Source organism: Colossoma macropomum, unplaced genomic scaffold, assembly GCF_904425465.1.
Source record: "Colossoma macropomum unplaced genomic scaffold, Colossoma_macropomum, whole genome shotgun sequence".
Taxonomy (NCBI): domain Eukaryota; kingdom Metazoa; phylum Chordata; class Actinopteri; order Characiformes; family Serrasalmidae; genus Colossoma; species Colossoma macropomum.
Window position 1 is genome coordinate 30,340,537 of NW_023494806.1, and position 16,067 is coordinate 30,356,603.

Below are 16,067 nucleotides of genomic sequence, written 5' to 3' on the forward strand. Positions count from 1 at the left end.
ATAAAAGTATGCTCTACAGCTTTCTCACTCATTTTACAATCATCTGTTATGCACATCTAATATTTTATTTTTTACAGCTTCCTACAGACGGATCCAAATGTTGTTACTAAAATCATATTAGAATCATTTTGTGCATATATATGCAGCTAAATTGCTTTTATATTATTGAAAACATTGATTGTAAACTGTTGAACGCTAATGTTTTTAAGAAGGAGATTTGGTGAGCTTCAGGGTTTTGTGTTTGAGCTACTTCTTTTACAGTTCTCCATATTCCTGAGAAAGTGGCAGGCTTTAGGAAATGAACTGAAATTAACATTTACTCCAGTGAGCTGAGAGCAGCACCAGAATCTCGTTAATCGTAAAAGCTTTCTATAATAAAGATTAGCTAGAAATGGACAAATAATATCACAATTTTTTGGTGCTGTAATACCGACATAGAAAAGAGTGACAAACACAAACACACCAACTACAGCTTCAGTCTCTTTCCCTTAACACAAACCTGAGGTAGCACTTTGTACCTTCATACAAAAGAAATACAAACACAAAAGCCCATATTGTATATACTGTATTGTATATACTGTATTACATACTGTAAAACTGCTCTGAATCACAATGCTTATTTATGCACCTGTACAAATGTTTAGATCATCCTGTGTTTTACTGTAAATAATACTTGCCATCCTCGGACTCTGCACACGTATATATTTACATATTCATCTTTTGCTCCTTTCACATTATTTCTTTAATATCTGATCTCTTCATATTTATTCTATTTATTGTATTTTTATTTAGTTTTCTTTTCAATATGTCTTGTTATCTGTGTGTAACTGGTCTGTTTTAGTATTATAATATGTGCACTTACCAAGACATATATGTGTAACATATGTAGCAAACTAAAGTGATTCTGAAGTACAACCCCATTTCCAAAGAAGTTGGGACGCTTTGCAGAATGTAAATAAAAATAGAATGCAATGATATGTAAATCATGTAAGCCATATTTTTAAAGCAAAATACTACAAAGACAACATATCATTGTATTGTTTTTTGAAAAATATATGCCCTTTTTGAAATTGATGCCCACAACACATTCCAAAAAAGTTGGGACTGGGCCATGTTTACCACTGTGTTTCATCACCTTATCTTTTAACGACACTCTGTTAACATTTGGGTACTGAGGAGACCAATTGCTGTAGTTTTGAAAGTGAAATGTTCTCCCATTCTTGTTTGATTTAGTATTTCAGCTGCTCAATCGTTCGGGGTCTCTTTTGTCGTATTTTTCATTTCATACTGCATCAAATGTTATCAGTGGGTGAGAGGTCTGGACTGCAGGCAGGCCAGTTTAGCATCCAGGCTCTTTTAATATGGAGCAGTGCTGTTGTAATACATACAGATTGTGGTTTGGCATCATCTTGCTGAAATAAGCAGGGCCTTCCCTGAAAAAGACGTCATCTGGATGGCAACATATGTTGCCAAAACGAGTATATATCGTTCAGCATTAATGGCGCCTTCACAGATGTGCACATCACCCATACCATGTTTACTAATGCACCCCTATACCATCATGAATATTGACTTTTGAACTGCACTGATAACAAACTGGTCTTTAGCCCAGAGGATGCAGTGTTTGTGAACTGTTTTCACTGACAGTGGTTTTCAGAAGTGTTTCTGAGCCCATGTAATGATTTCCACTAGAGAATCATGTCTATTTTTAATGCAGTGCTGCCTGAAAGTCCAAAGATCATGGGTAGCAAACACACTTCAACAACACAACTTGCAAACAGAGATTTCTCCAGATTCTCTCAATCTTTTATTGTTGCTATTTTATGTTGAGAAACATTATTCTTGAGTTGTTGCACTATTTGATTGTGCAGTCTTTCACAGGGTGGTGAACCCCTCCTCATCCTTACTTTTGAAAGATTCCGCCTTTCTGGGGTGCTTTTTTATACCAATCATGTTACTGACCTGTTGCCAATCAACCACATTTTAGCAGTACCAGCCTTTTGTTGCCCCCATCCAAACTTTTTTGGAACATGTTGTTGACATCAAATTCAAATATTTTAAAAAAAAAACTATCATTTCTCAGTTTCAACATTTGATATGTTGTCTTTGTACTGTTTTTGATTAAATGTAGGGCTTAAATGATTTTCACATCATTGCATTTTGTTTTTATTTACATTTTGCACAGCGTCCCAACTTTTTTGGAAATGGGGTTGTAGATGAAATTATGGAAGAAAAAAAGAAAGACGTCTATTAGTTTAAACAGCCTGGGGGAAAGCCGGTTCTTACCAAAGAGAACTGCTACGTTAAATGTTGTCTAATGTTGGGTAATTTACCACAGCATGATAAAGATCAAAATTAAGAAATGTATATAAAAAAAAAAAACACCCATTCATAATTTATGTGATGGATATACCCCACATGCTAAAAAGAAATCTAAAAAGACCACAAAGAGACTTTCAAAAGAAGAATGTGTTACACAATTTAATTGGATTATTTCCAGGTTTACAGAACATGAAAAAGAAATATTATTAAAAGAATTCAAATAGATAAAGTGGAGAAAAATAATCTCAACAGGTTAACACGTTGACAAAAACACACACAACCTCACACACAAAGGCTTAACTTAACAACAACTTAAAGAAATTAATCAGTAGGCTAAAACTAAGAAGGAAACAGAGAGAGAGAGAGAGAGAGAGAGAGAGAGAGCAAGCAGGAAAGGTAATGTAATGGGGGTTGAGAGCACCTGCAGATTTCTTCCCCATTTTCTAACACAGGTCTAACTTGGTCAAAGGAGTTGCACCTTTATGCGAATTATATGTAAGTTAGACAATCTACAGATAGATTTGCATACAAATATTGAATGATTATTAGAAATCAAACCTAGTATAATGCAGATTTGGATTAGTTCAGTGTCATTGGTGAGATTCAGTCAACAAAGATTGTGTCCCTCATGCACATTTAATGATGTCTGCAAGAGTTGCTCTTAGTCAGGCCCAAGGCCTTGAACAACCCCAAGTGGTCACCTCTTACCCAGTTCCAACTCCTATATAATAGGCCACCGCCATGTCTAGTAGGATAAACTGGAGATGGACATAAACAAGTCCTTATCTCTTGTCACAGTGCCCTTCTCAAGGAACAATCAATGTCCAAGCATCACAAGTCTTTAAAAAGTATTTATAAAAGTAATGGAAAGTTCATGGATGAGTCGTAGTCTGGCCTGTATGCAACTTTATGTGATGCAGAGCAGGCATCCATAGACCATACTGAGGAGAGGTCACCAGTATATCACTCAGATAGCTTGATGTCTTGCAGTCGTTCATCGTGGATTTTATGTTGTTTCTCTTCTTTACAAAGCTGTTGATTTCTGCCCAGCACAAAAAAACTTCTTCTCCTTTGTTATAGTCCTCAACAAGAACACTCTGAAGGGGAAGACAAAGTCGCACTTCTGTTGCAACAAGCATTAAATAGTTACTCTGTAGGAATCGAAGGAGCAAAAGAGGGACGCAAAGGAGCCAAACACACTGTCAAGTGTTTGTAAAAACAGCCATAATTTCATCAGAAACACTATACTAGCGAAGATATACTAAATTAGAAAGAAAAGAACCTCCTATGGAATGTGAAGCTTTTTGAGTGTTTTCAACACAATTCAACATAAACTTAAAGGATATTTTTTCAGGTCTACATAAATGTTTTTAGATAGAAAATATTTTTAGAGGAAATCTGAAGTACCACACCTTCCTATTGGGTGTATAAGCTGTAGGCTTGACTTGGTGTCCAACAAAGGAAAACATATTTCATTCTATGCCCTTGCTTTAGAAACAGCATTTTAAGAGAAAAAAAAAATACACAAACAGTTTGAAATCTGGGCTGGAAACACTATTCCCTGTACTATTTTACTCTCAGAACATGTTAAGGTAAGACTCATTACTGCCCATTTCCATCACTGCCCTTAGTGCACTTGTGTGTCTTCACAGTCTTTGAATGCCTGAAACTCTTCCCACACTCTGAACAGTAATACGGCTTCTCCCCTGTGTGGATGCGCCGGTGTTCTTGGAGATTACTCAGTAGAGTAAAATTCTTACCACACTCTGAACAGTGATACGGCTTCTCTCCTGTGTGCAAGCGCTGGTGTTGCTGGAGAGAGCTCTGTCTGTTAAAACTCTTACCACACTCTGTGCAGTGATACGGCTTCTCCCCTGTGTGAATAAGCTGGTGTCGACGGAGAGTACTCTGTACAGTAAAATTCTTCCCGCACTCTGAGCACTCATAACGCTTAACTTCTGCGTGAATACGCTGGTGTTTTTGGAGATGACTCTGTACAACAAAACCCTTCCCACACTCTGAGCACTGATACAGCTTCTCTCCTGTGTGAATGCGCTGGTGTTCTTGGAGATAACTTTGACGATTAAAACTCCTTCCGCACTCTGAGCAGTGGTACCGCTTCTGTTCTCTGTGAATATGCTTGTGTTGTTGGAGATTACTCTGTTGATTAAAACTCCTCCCACAATCTGAGCAGTGAAACGGCTTCTCTCCTGTGTGAATGTACTGGTGTATTTTGAGAGTCCTCTGTCGAGTAAAATTCTTCCCACACTCTGAGCAGTGATACGGCTTCTCTCCTGTGTGAATGCGCTGGTGTTGTTGGAGGTTACTCTGTTGATTAAAACACTTTCCACACTCCGAGCAGTGATACGGCTTTTCTCCTGTGTGAATGCGCTGGTGTGTTCTGAGAGTACTCTGCTGAGTAAATCTTTTTCCACACTCAAAGCAGTAATGAGTTCTCACATTGCTGTGTTTCGGTGTTTTTCTGTGAGATGTGCTCGTGTACATAGCACCAGATGACGTTTGCTGAGTATTGGAATATTTTCTGGATGCCATATTCTTATGTTTAACCTGTTTCAACAGCTTCACATTCTTCTTAGTGGAATGTCCTGATGTGTTTTTGGAAGCACAGTTAAGCTGGTAGGGAAGTGCAGGAGAAGACTTGAAACAGGACATCATTTATTTCTGGAAAAAGAAAAGAGAAAATCTCAACTCAATGTGCAGCAAAAGTAGTGTGACCCACATCATCGAGCTCCACTTATATCATCCGAGAAAGAATAAACCTCTATTGGACGTCAAAAGAAATCACCTAATTACTCAAACTCTTCAAACAGATATATACACCACAGAAGTTGTCATTCGTCATTCTCTAGCCAGCATCATGCCAATATTGGAAAGTCCAGGGCTAAGCTGGATTTCTCCATAGCTAAAATGACCGGGATTTTTTGTAAACTGCCCCCATCATGTCCTGTGTTTAACAAACTCTTCCGAGCTCTATACATTTTATCCTTTCTACATTTTTCCACCGAATGTCACTGAATCCTCTGCCTTACAAGGTCCTTGAGCCAAAATATGAATTTGCTTAAGCATTAATCCAATTAATGTACAGACAATGTCAGATCATGATAAATGATGTGACCCTTAAAACCTTTAGAGTTTTGTGTTCTGTCCAGTATTTACCCAGCACTGGGTTGCCAAACAACCCAAGTTGGGTTGTTTTTATCAAGTAAATGTTATGCCAGAGTTTTCAAATAAAATTAAATCCACAAGCCATTGTTAAGTATCAAAATGTCTAATATATAGTGCAAATACAAACAAAGAGAAGAAAGAGGTTTCCCTATATATTTTTTGCTTCTAGAATTGCTCTTTCGCTTCTTTTGGCACTTTTTGACCAGGGGCGTGTCTTAAAAGAGGATAATCACCTCCACTCTCTATTAATCAACTGATTTGGGGTGATACATCTTCTGAACATGCAGCCACGCCCACTCTGAGAGCCATGGTATGCCTCAAACATGGCGGAACGCATTGTACTGAGTGTAGTAATGCCAGAGAGCTTATGAGCAAAGTTTGTCATATTTATAAATATAACACTTACACTGTTGCCCAGTGTAATACATATATTTTGGATACTGAAGTATTTTACGTAAACATAGCTATTAAACGAAGGTGTACCATCTTTTGGGTTTTTTTAGATGCTAGCACTAACTAACCTAGCAGTGTTCACTAAAGGGCTAAATAGGTGAGCTTCACAGCTACTTAAATAAGTTTTTCCAAGCCCTGCTTCTGGCAACCTGTAGTTCTGCATGGTTTTGACTATTCCTTACCTTACAATACCTGATTGAGCTCATCAGCTGATAACGGAGCCCTTCCTGAGCTGAATCTGTAGTGCTGCAGGTTGAGAGAAGCACTGGCTAAACACAGTGAAGGGTGGAAAATATCACTGATTACTTCCAGTTACAAGTTACTGCTGCTGCTCAGGTTCATGCTGAATGGTTACATGTCAGAAGACCTATCACTCCAAATCAGCAGACCAACAAAGACCTGCTCCCTGTTCAAGATAAAAGTCTGAAGCAAAATAATTTTAGGAGCAAATAATGGTTCCAGAGGCAAAACATGTATCAGCAAAATCAGCAAACAGAAAAAAATGAAAGCAAAAATGAGCAAAATAAGTAGTAATTATATATCACAATGAGTGAAACTGAGCAGAAATCTTTTTGAAAAAATATGTTTGATTTAATTCTCATTATTTACATTTGCAACATATTTTGGATATATTGACAGTATTTTGCTTGTGGATATTATAATTTAAAGTTTTGGCACAAAATTAATTTTTTGAAGACCACCATTTTTTAGAGCGCATGGAAAGATCATCAGCAGGTAGTCTTAAGTCATGTGAAGTTTGCATTTGATCACAACGTCATGTGAAGAGGCATTTTGGAACGGAGTGCTGTGGTCTAACAAAAACTGAATTGTATTTTGTATTCCTCTTTGGTTTCTGTATCAAACATGAAATATAGGTTTTTATTTAGAGACGCCGGCTCAAAACTGTGAACCCGAGGAAAGCTGGTGGCCCTGATGGTGTATTGCAGGAATCTGCGGACCAGCTCTCCATAGTCTTCACAAGAATCTTCAATCTATCCTTGTCTAAATACATCATCCCACCTTGTCTGAAATCTGCCACAATTATTCCACTCTGTCACTAGTGACCTCATTGACTACTGTCCACAGCTGTTATAATGAAGTGCTTTGAGAGGCTGGTCCTGCAGCACATCAAAGCCAGTTCGCCTACAGGGTAAACAGGTCCATGGAAGATGCCATCGCCACCACTCTTCACACAGCACTGACCCACCTTAAACACCAGGGGAGCTATGTGAGGATGCTTTTCATAGCTTTGGCTTTAATACACTCACCCCAGGCAGACTGGTCACTAAGCTCATTGGCATAGGACTTTCCCAACCCGTCAGAAACTGGATCAAGGACTTCCTGTCCAACCGCACCCAGACTGTTAGACTTGGCCCCCACCTCTCCACCACCATCGCACTCAGCACTGGTGTGCCACAGGGCTGCATGTTGAGCCCCCTTCCCTACAGCCTCTACACCCATGACCATGCCCCCATCCATCCCACCAACACTATAATCAAATTCGTGGACGACACAACCGAGATTGGACTTATCTCTGGGGGAGACAAAACAGCCTACAGAGATGAAGGACTGGCTCTGTGGTGTTCAGAGAACAACCTCACCCTGATCTCCTCAAAAACTAAAGAACTCATCATAGACTTAAGAAAGAACTCTAACCCATTTTACATAAATGGGGACTGCGTGGAAAGGGTACATGATTTCAGGTATTTGGGCACACACATAGCTGAAGATCTCTCCTGGACCACAAAAACAGTGCAATAAGAGAACTGACACTGTACACTGCTATCCAGGCACTAACAACACAGGAACAGAGTGTCTACCCGCACCTATCCAAAACATATTCTAGGGATATTTAAAGACGTTTACATTCATTGGCACTTATTTATTTATTTATTAGTCTGCTTTGTAAATAAAAACACTACCATCCACATACGTGCATTACCACAGCTCCTACATTCTTTTACATCCACCCTTTTTTTATTTTTCTTTTTTAGAATTTTGAATGATCTAGTCTTTCCTTTAATATCTTGCATTTTAAATTTTATATCAGCTTAGATTTTTGTTTTATTCCTAGTTTAATCTTTTTTTGTTTATGCCCCGTTAGGATTGCTGTCCAATTCCGTTGTACTCTATGCAATGACAATAAAGTACCCTGAATCTTGAATCTCTTAATCTACCAGCCACTGACTAGCAACCCCCACCCAGACATTAACTCGGGAAGCACTTCATATTGTTCCAGAACAAACTATGATTTTTCACAGCATTTGCACATATCATATTATCCAAGATGAGTACAATCAGCATATCAGTCAATATTTCTACACCTATTACTATTCCATGACCAATATTGGAATGGCTCCTCTTTTGCATATTGTTTTGTAAGTGAATGGTTGATAAGATCTGCTGTATGTGTTCACAATATGACTGAGAAAGTCATAAAGTGCTCGTCTTTACAGTTTGTTTGACAATGAAGGAAATGACTTGGTAAAGTTAGCACACAAAACAACAGGCGCACATTAGAAAACCAAGAATCATAAAAGCTTGTTCCAAGGAAGATGTCTGTAGAGCTAACTACGTAAAATTGGCTCGAAACCAAAACAGTTACATAAGAGCATTATGAACATATATGTTTCCAAATTAGTCTTTTTGCAGTGTAAATCATAAAGAAACCAGAAGAAATAACCAAATATTCTGGTCCAACAGCTCACATTACTCAGCTCTGGTTTGAATGAAGCTGCTTCTGTGTTTAATCTATTTTAAACCCATTAAATCTTATTTTCAGAACTCCAATGTGTCTCCAGCTGTTTGTCTCAGAGTGAATGAAGAACAGTGAGTGTTAAAGTGTCGGACAGCTTCTTACCTTCAACAGTTCAGCTCTTCTTTCTGCTCCTCCATCAACACTGTATGAGCGCGGAGGCGGGGACTGCTGACCACAACACAACCTTCTGCTTCTCCGCTTTAGTGCAGTTGGAGAAAGTTATAGTTACAGAATCAGCGCCACCACCTGGCCTGAAGCGGCTTCACGCCGGAACCACACGGTTACTAAAACAGGCGGAACGGTCGTTCCTTTAAATCCCACCCGTATTCAGTTAAGCCCTTAACTCTCTAGTTAAGCAGCTAACTTAGTCTGTTATCAATTATTTTAATAAAAGTCCTCTAATTAAGCTTAATCCTGCTTTTGAAGTGAAAATATGAAGTCAGACTAAAAAGCTTAAACGTTGTATTTGATTGTAGTGTATTTTAATAAAGTAAACATTAAACCGATTCAGTTTTTAAATAGGTTTTGCACACAACTAAAAATAAGACGTACTGTCTTCCTGAAAATGTTCCAGTTGTTTCTTACATACCTAAGTCACCATTTTCACAGCTTTGATTACATTACATTACATTACTAATACAATGTTGATTTAAATGGTGAACCAAAAAGTATTAAATGATTATTTAATAATGATCTGTTTATTGTTATGTCTTGTCAGATTCCAGAATTTGGTCAATTTTTGAGCATCGCTTTTTAAATGAAAGGAAATCTAGAAATTAGTTTTGGTACAACATTGCTCTTGATGCTTTACAGCTTTCTCACTCATTTTTACAAACATCTATCATTGTAGTGACAGAGATTTTGAATAAATATTCCCATAATCAGTAATCAAATGGATCAGTCATTGTAATCAATAACCAAATAGGTAGTACTGACTACCAGACAATATTAATTCTCTTTCAAAGGGCAGGCTTTAGTCTGTCTGCATAAGGGATTCTAGACACTGGAAAGCCCCTGGATTTATAGAGAGGCCTTCATCTCCCCCAAAAAGGTATTAAAAAGGATGTTTCGTGATGATCTTTGCATTGTGGTTGTCCGCGAACCATCCTGACACTTAAAGCTCAATAAAGAGAAGGACTTTTCCTTCCTTCCACAAGAACTCAGCAGCTGAAGTCTTTTTCATTCCTTTTTTACTTTTTGTTGATATTCTTTTAATTCTTTCAGGGCTAAAGCATAGAACATACTAGAGATATTCATATATTTCTAGGCCCTGGGCAGAAGAGACAGCTCTTGTTTGTGACAGTAGACCCACCTAATATTTCTTCATTTTTACAGCTTCTTACAAATGATTCCAAATACATAAAGCAGTACTGTACTGTACTTTCATACAATTGAAAACACTAATTGTAAACTTGAACACTACTGTATGTAAGAAGGAGATTTGCAGGGTTTTGCATATGAGCTGCTTCTTCTACAGTTCTCCATTACTCTGATAAAGTGGCAGTCTTTAGGAGGCTGGAGTGTCTGAACTGAAATGAACAGTTAGTCCAGTAAGCTGAGTGCAGTGCCAGAATGTCCTAAATCGTAAAAGCTGTCTATGATTAAAATTAGCTAAAATTAGTCATTTGTTTGATATGCCACTAGTTAAGCAGCTAACATAGTCTAGTTTTTGTTATCATCAAACATATGGATACAATCAGAGGAATCATGAATCAGCCATTCAGAAGCCTGAAGACCCAAACAGAAGACAGGATATTCTGGAAAATCACTGTACATATAGTCACCAGAGGTTAGAAACGACTTGATGGCACTTAATAATAATAAACATCTTTAACTGTGGTTAATGCTGCTTTTGAAGTGAAAGATCCTGCAGAGCTGCATCTGTACACTATACAAGAACAAAGAGAGTCAGAGAGAGAGAGACTCACACCCACAGCTCAACCATTCTGGAAGAAAAAGGGAAATTCGTATGCAGGTCACCACTCACTGCACTGTTTCCTCTTTTTGGGTACTGTAGTATCTGACACAGAGAAGAGTGATAAACACACACACACCAACTACAGATGAAGTCTCTTTACTTTAACACAAATATGAAACAGCACTTCTTACCTTCATACCAAAATAACCTAAAATGATGAAGCACATTCACATATTTACAAAAAACCTCCTTTACTGTCTAACCATGTTACTCGTTTGCAGCACAATGCTTATTTATACAACTGTATAAATGATCATATCAATTTGTATTTTATTAGAAAAAATAGTTGATTTCCTCAGACTCTACACATCACATGTTCACATATTCATCTCTTAGCATTCCTATTATCTTTCCTATTATCTCTTTTATATGTAATCTCATTATTTATCAAAACTATTGAATTTTTTCATAATTTTACTGTCTTTTTTTTTCTTTTTAATATTTCTTATAACATGTGTCTGGTCTGTTTAGTATGATACAGGTGCGCTGTTACACATTCCTGGTATGTGTAACATACTTAGCAAAATAAAGTGATTCTGCTTCTGAAGTAAATGGAATGACATGGAACAAAAAGGAAAAAAAAGTCTGCATATATTACTTTATATGGTGTGGCAGAACACTTTACACACCTGTATAGCCAGCCAGTTTTGTCAGAGAGAACTGATAAACCCTGATCTTGTTGGATCTCAGAAACTAAAGCAGGGTAAATTTAACCTCTTACTGGAATAATTTACCCCAGTATGACTAAGATATAAATTTAGAAATGCATTCAAACATTCAAATTTCTGTGAAGCAATACACCAAAAAAAAAGAGAAGACCACACAGTGTAAAAGGAGGAATAGATTGTAGTTTTTATATTGTTGTTTACAGCAACATATTGTTCTTTACAGCAACATAAAAAAACATTATTTGGATAATAACAACAAAAAAAATGGAGAAAAACAATCTGAACAGGTTAACACATTCACTAAAAACACATGACGTAACTAACTTTAACTTGAAATAAATAAAAAAATAAAGAAAGAAAGCAGCAGGTTAAAACTGTACTACGAGGGAGAGAGAGAGAGAGAGAGAGTGATGGGTTGAGAGCACACACTGGTGTCTTCCCCATGTCACACAGACTTGGACTGCATTTCAGAAACATAACTGAACACAGTGTCATTGGTGAGATTTGGTCAACAAAGAGAGTCTTCATTGTGTGCATCCTAATGATCTTATTTTATTTTAGTCCTAATCACATCAGCTAGAGTCACTCTCAGTAATGCCCAAGGCCTTGAATGTCCCCAAATGGTCACCTTTCACCCAGTTCTACAATGATGGAGATACCCAGTTCCAACTCCTGTACCATCGACAGCCACCGAGTCTGGTAGATTGTATTTGGGCATAGAAGACCTCATGTCTCAAAGAACAATCTCTCACAAAGAACATCAAAATTTCTTAAATTTGCTTAAAACAGTAATGGAACGTTCATGTATGAGTTGAAGTCTGGCTTGTGTACAACTTTATGCTGCATAGAACAGGCCATACTGAGGAGAGGTCAGCAGTACATCACTCAGACAGCTTGAAGTCTCGCAGTCTTTCATACTCCAGCATCTCCATTACAATGCTGTTAATTTCTGCCCAGCACAGCAAAAAAGACTATTACAGTCTTTAGGGTTATTGTGTAAGAATCAAAGGAGCCACAGAGGGACTCAAGGAGCCAAGCACACTGTTAAAGTTTGTCAAACATCCACCATACTATCAGACACACTACCCTAGCCAAAATTAGAAAGTAAAAAATATCTTATTATTGAATGTGGAGCTTCTCAATTGTTTTCAACACATATAAGAAATGAAACTAATTTTGGGAAGAACATGCAGTATCACACCTCATTGGGTGTATGAGCTTGGTGTTCAGCACAAGAAAATATATATATTTAATGCTCATGTTTTAGAAACAGCATCAAACAACAGTATGTGGTAAGATTACCCTCATTACTGTCCATTTCCACCACGGCCCTTAGTGCACTTGTGTGTCGCCACAGTCTTTAAATGCCTGAAACTCATCCCACACTCTGAGCAGTAATACGGCTTCTCTCCTGTGTGAATGCGCTGGTGTCGAAGGAGATGACTCTGATGTTTAAAATTCTTCCCACACTCTGAGCAGTGATACGGCTTCTCTCCTGTGTGAATGCGCTGGTGTTGTTGGAGATGACTCTGTTGATTAAAACTCTTCCCACACTCTAAGCAGTGATACGGCTTCTCTCCTGTGTGAATACGCTGGTGTCGTTGGAGAGTACTCTGTTGATTGAAACTCTTCCCACACTCTGAGCAGTGATACGGTTTCTCTCCTGTGTGAATGCGCTGGTGTTGTTGGAAATTACTCTGTTGATTGAAACTCTTTCCACACTCCGAGCAGTGATACGGCTTCTGTCCTGTGTGAATGCGCTGGTGTATTTTCAAAGTGATCTGCTGAGTAAAATGCTTCCCACACTCTAAACAGTGATATGGTTTAACCCCTGTGTGAGTGAACATGTGTTCCTGGAGAGTACTCTGACAATTAAAACCTCTCTCACACTCTGAGCAGTGATACGGCTTCTCTCCTGTGTGAATGTGCTGGTGTCGTTGGAGATGAGTCTGTTGAGTAAAACTCTTCCCGCACTCTGAGCAGTGATACGGTTTCTCTCCTGTGTGAATGCGCTGGTGTGTTTTGAGATGACTCTGTACAGTAAAACTCTTTCCACACTCCAAACAGTAGTGATTTCTCTTCCTGCTGCAGTTCTGTGTTGGTCTGTGAGAAGTGTTCATGTCGAGGGTACCAGATGATGTTTGCTGAGTACTGGAACATGTTCTGGATGCCATATTCTTATGTTTAACCTATTTCAGCAGCTTCACATTCCTCTTGGTGGAGTGTCCTGACGTGTTAATAGAAGCACATTTAATCTGGGTAGGGAGGTGCAGGAGAAGACTTGAAACAGGACATGATTTATTCCTGGAAGAAGAAAAAAAGAAAATCTAAACTCAACATACAATGCAACAAAAGTAATCTGATACATATTATGAAGGCTCCACTTACATGAACTGGCAGAAAGTGTAAAGAAAGAATACATTTCCTTCAAATATGGAAAAGCCAATCACTTAATTACTCCAACTCTTCAAATGGACATATACACCACTGAAGTTCATGCCCTTACTGGAACCTCTGGGGCCAAGCTGGATTTGTTCATAGCATTTGTCCCAGATCTTATTAGATTTATTAGGCCTTAATCCAAGTTATGTAAAAGACAAATTAAGAGCAGAATAAATTATGTGATAGTTCAAAACTCACATCACAGCCATGGGTTCATCTAAACAGCTGGTTGAGTATCTGAAACTAAAGATAACTGACTATTATAAAGCAAGAGAAGAAAACACAATGTATCTGAATGCTTTCTGCATGTAACTTTCACTGCCTGAAATGGCATTAAGAAATGAAAAAAGTTTTCTTGAGTTCAAGGCAGGACTTTAAAGAAAAAGAAGTAATGTGGTAGTAACTTCAGGCTCCTGCAAATGGCAGTGCACGAGGATGATCGGGCTATGTATATCTGCGGGGTAGTGAATGTCAGTGCAGTGAACGTCTCGTTCGATGTGTGGAAAATGGGTTGCAAAGCAGATGGTACTGATTAGCAAAAAGGAATGATTGCATTTGGGCATGCCAAATGCCATAGCATGAAAAAAGTAGCTTAACTTGTCATACGGGTCTACCAGCAGTGGCAAAAAATTCCAGTCTACAGAAAATCGAATTGTGGCTGAAGGACGAAACTGACGGAAAGGGACCACCGGTGTGTTTCACGGCATGTGAATAAAAATAGCTTTGCTTCCAGGCAAGAATTGCTTGTAGAAGTCAATGCAGGTCCTTCACAACCAATTTCTGAAAGAATACTCTGCTCAACGTTGCCAGTGCAACGTTGCCAGTGCAACTGCTCTATTGACTACATCAAATAAATGGATATTTTAACCTCAAACACCAATGATTTTGAATTTAAAGAAGTATGGTCGGTTGGTGTATGAGGCCTATTCTTTTTTTTTTCCCTTTCTTTAACAATTTAACAATTGTCCACTTGCACGTTTGCCATCTAAACCCTGCCGCCTCAACGTTGCCAGTGCAACTGCCCTATTGACTACATCAAATAAATGGATATTTTAACCTCAAACACCAATGATTTTGAATTTAAAAAAGTAGCTTAACTTGTCATACGGGTCTACCAGCAGTGGCAAAAAATTCCAGTCTACAGAAAATCGAATTCCACTAAAAATACCACTGAAATACCACTGACAGTTGACTGTGGAATATTTCGTAGCGAGGAAATTTCACGACTGGACTTGCTGCACAGGTGGCATCCTATCACGATACCACGCTGGAATTCACTGAGCTCCTGAGAGCGACCCATTCTTTCACAAATGTTTGTAGAAGCAGTCTCCATGCCTAGGTGCTTGGTTTTATATACCTGTGGCCATGGAAGTGATTGGAACACCTGAATTCAATGAGTTGGATGGGTGAATGAATACTTTTGGCAATATAGTGTACTACATCCCCCTCTAAAGAGACCTCAAACACCCACCATAGACACTCCTACCAGCTCTTAATCTACCAACCCTTGACCACCAACCCCCACCCAGACATTCACAGCTCTCAGGAAGCACTTCATATTGTTCTAGAACAAACTGTCACTCTCACCACATTCATACATGTAATTATACTCATCTTGGATAACATCAGCATATGGGTCACTATTTCTACACCTATTACAACCACATGACTTATTAATATGACCTCTTTTTGCATATTTGTTTTTATAAGTGATAGTTGATAAGATCTGCTTTATGTGTTCACAAACTGACACTGGAGCAGAAAAAAATAATAAAGGACTCATTTTTACAGTTCTCCTGACAATCAGTGCGTTTATATTTATAGCAATAATACAGTCGATAATGAAGGAGATGTCTTAATAACATCAACACACAAAAGAACAGAAGCACATGAGATATAAGCCAAGAATCATGGAGTCTTGTTCCAAAAGACATGTCTTTACAACTAACTAGGCAAAGTTAGTTCTCGAAACAAAACAGCATTTTAATCCACCAGATAAGAGAATTATTGACATCATTAAAGATTTCCATGTAGTTTGTTTACAATATAAATTATAAATAAAACAATGGTTTGAATGAAGCTGCTTCTGTGTTGTCTAATCTCTTTCAAACCATCTAATCTTATCTTCAGAACTCAAATGTGTCTCCAGCTGTTTGTCTCAGAGTGAATGAAGAACAGTGAGTGTTAAAGTGTCGGACAGCTTCCTACCTTCAACAGTTCAGCTCTTGTTTCTGCTCCTCCATCAACACTGTATGAGCGC

At 38.2% G+C, this 16,067-nt stretch overlaps 1 protein-coding gene across 1 annotated transcript; it reads right to left on the bottom strand.

The window, feature by feature from the left end:
• Positions 1-2,462: 2,462 nt before the first annotated feature.
• LOC118827380 (gastrula zinc finger protein XlCGF26.1-like) lies at positions 2,463-16,067 on the bottom strand. Its single transcript, XM_036598721.1, has 3 exons — positions 16,016-16,067; positions 12,721-13,669; positions 2,463-4,737 (listed from the first exon to the last, which is right to left on the bottom strand). The coding sequence occupies exons 2-3, from the start codon at positions 13,537-13,539 to the stop codon at positions 3,925-3,927; spliced, it is 1,632 nt and encodes a 543-aa protein (XP_036454614.1). The 5' UTR covers positions 13,540-13,669; positions 16,016-16,067; the 3' UTR covers positions 2,463-3,924.

Bases quoted from the DNA above. Each gene is read 5' to 3' on its own strand.
- LOC118827380 (XM_036598721.1), bottom strand. From the start codon at position 13,539: ATGGCATCCAGAACATGTTCCAGTACTCAGCAAACATCATCTGGTACC. The intron at 4,738-12,720 runs GTGGCGACACAC...AGATTTACTCAG, and splicing joins GTTTCAGGCATTTAAAGACT to CAGAGTACTCTCAGAACACA.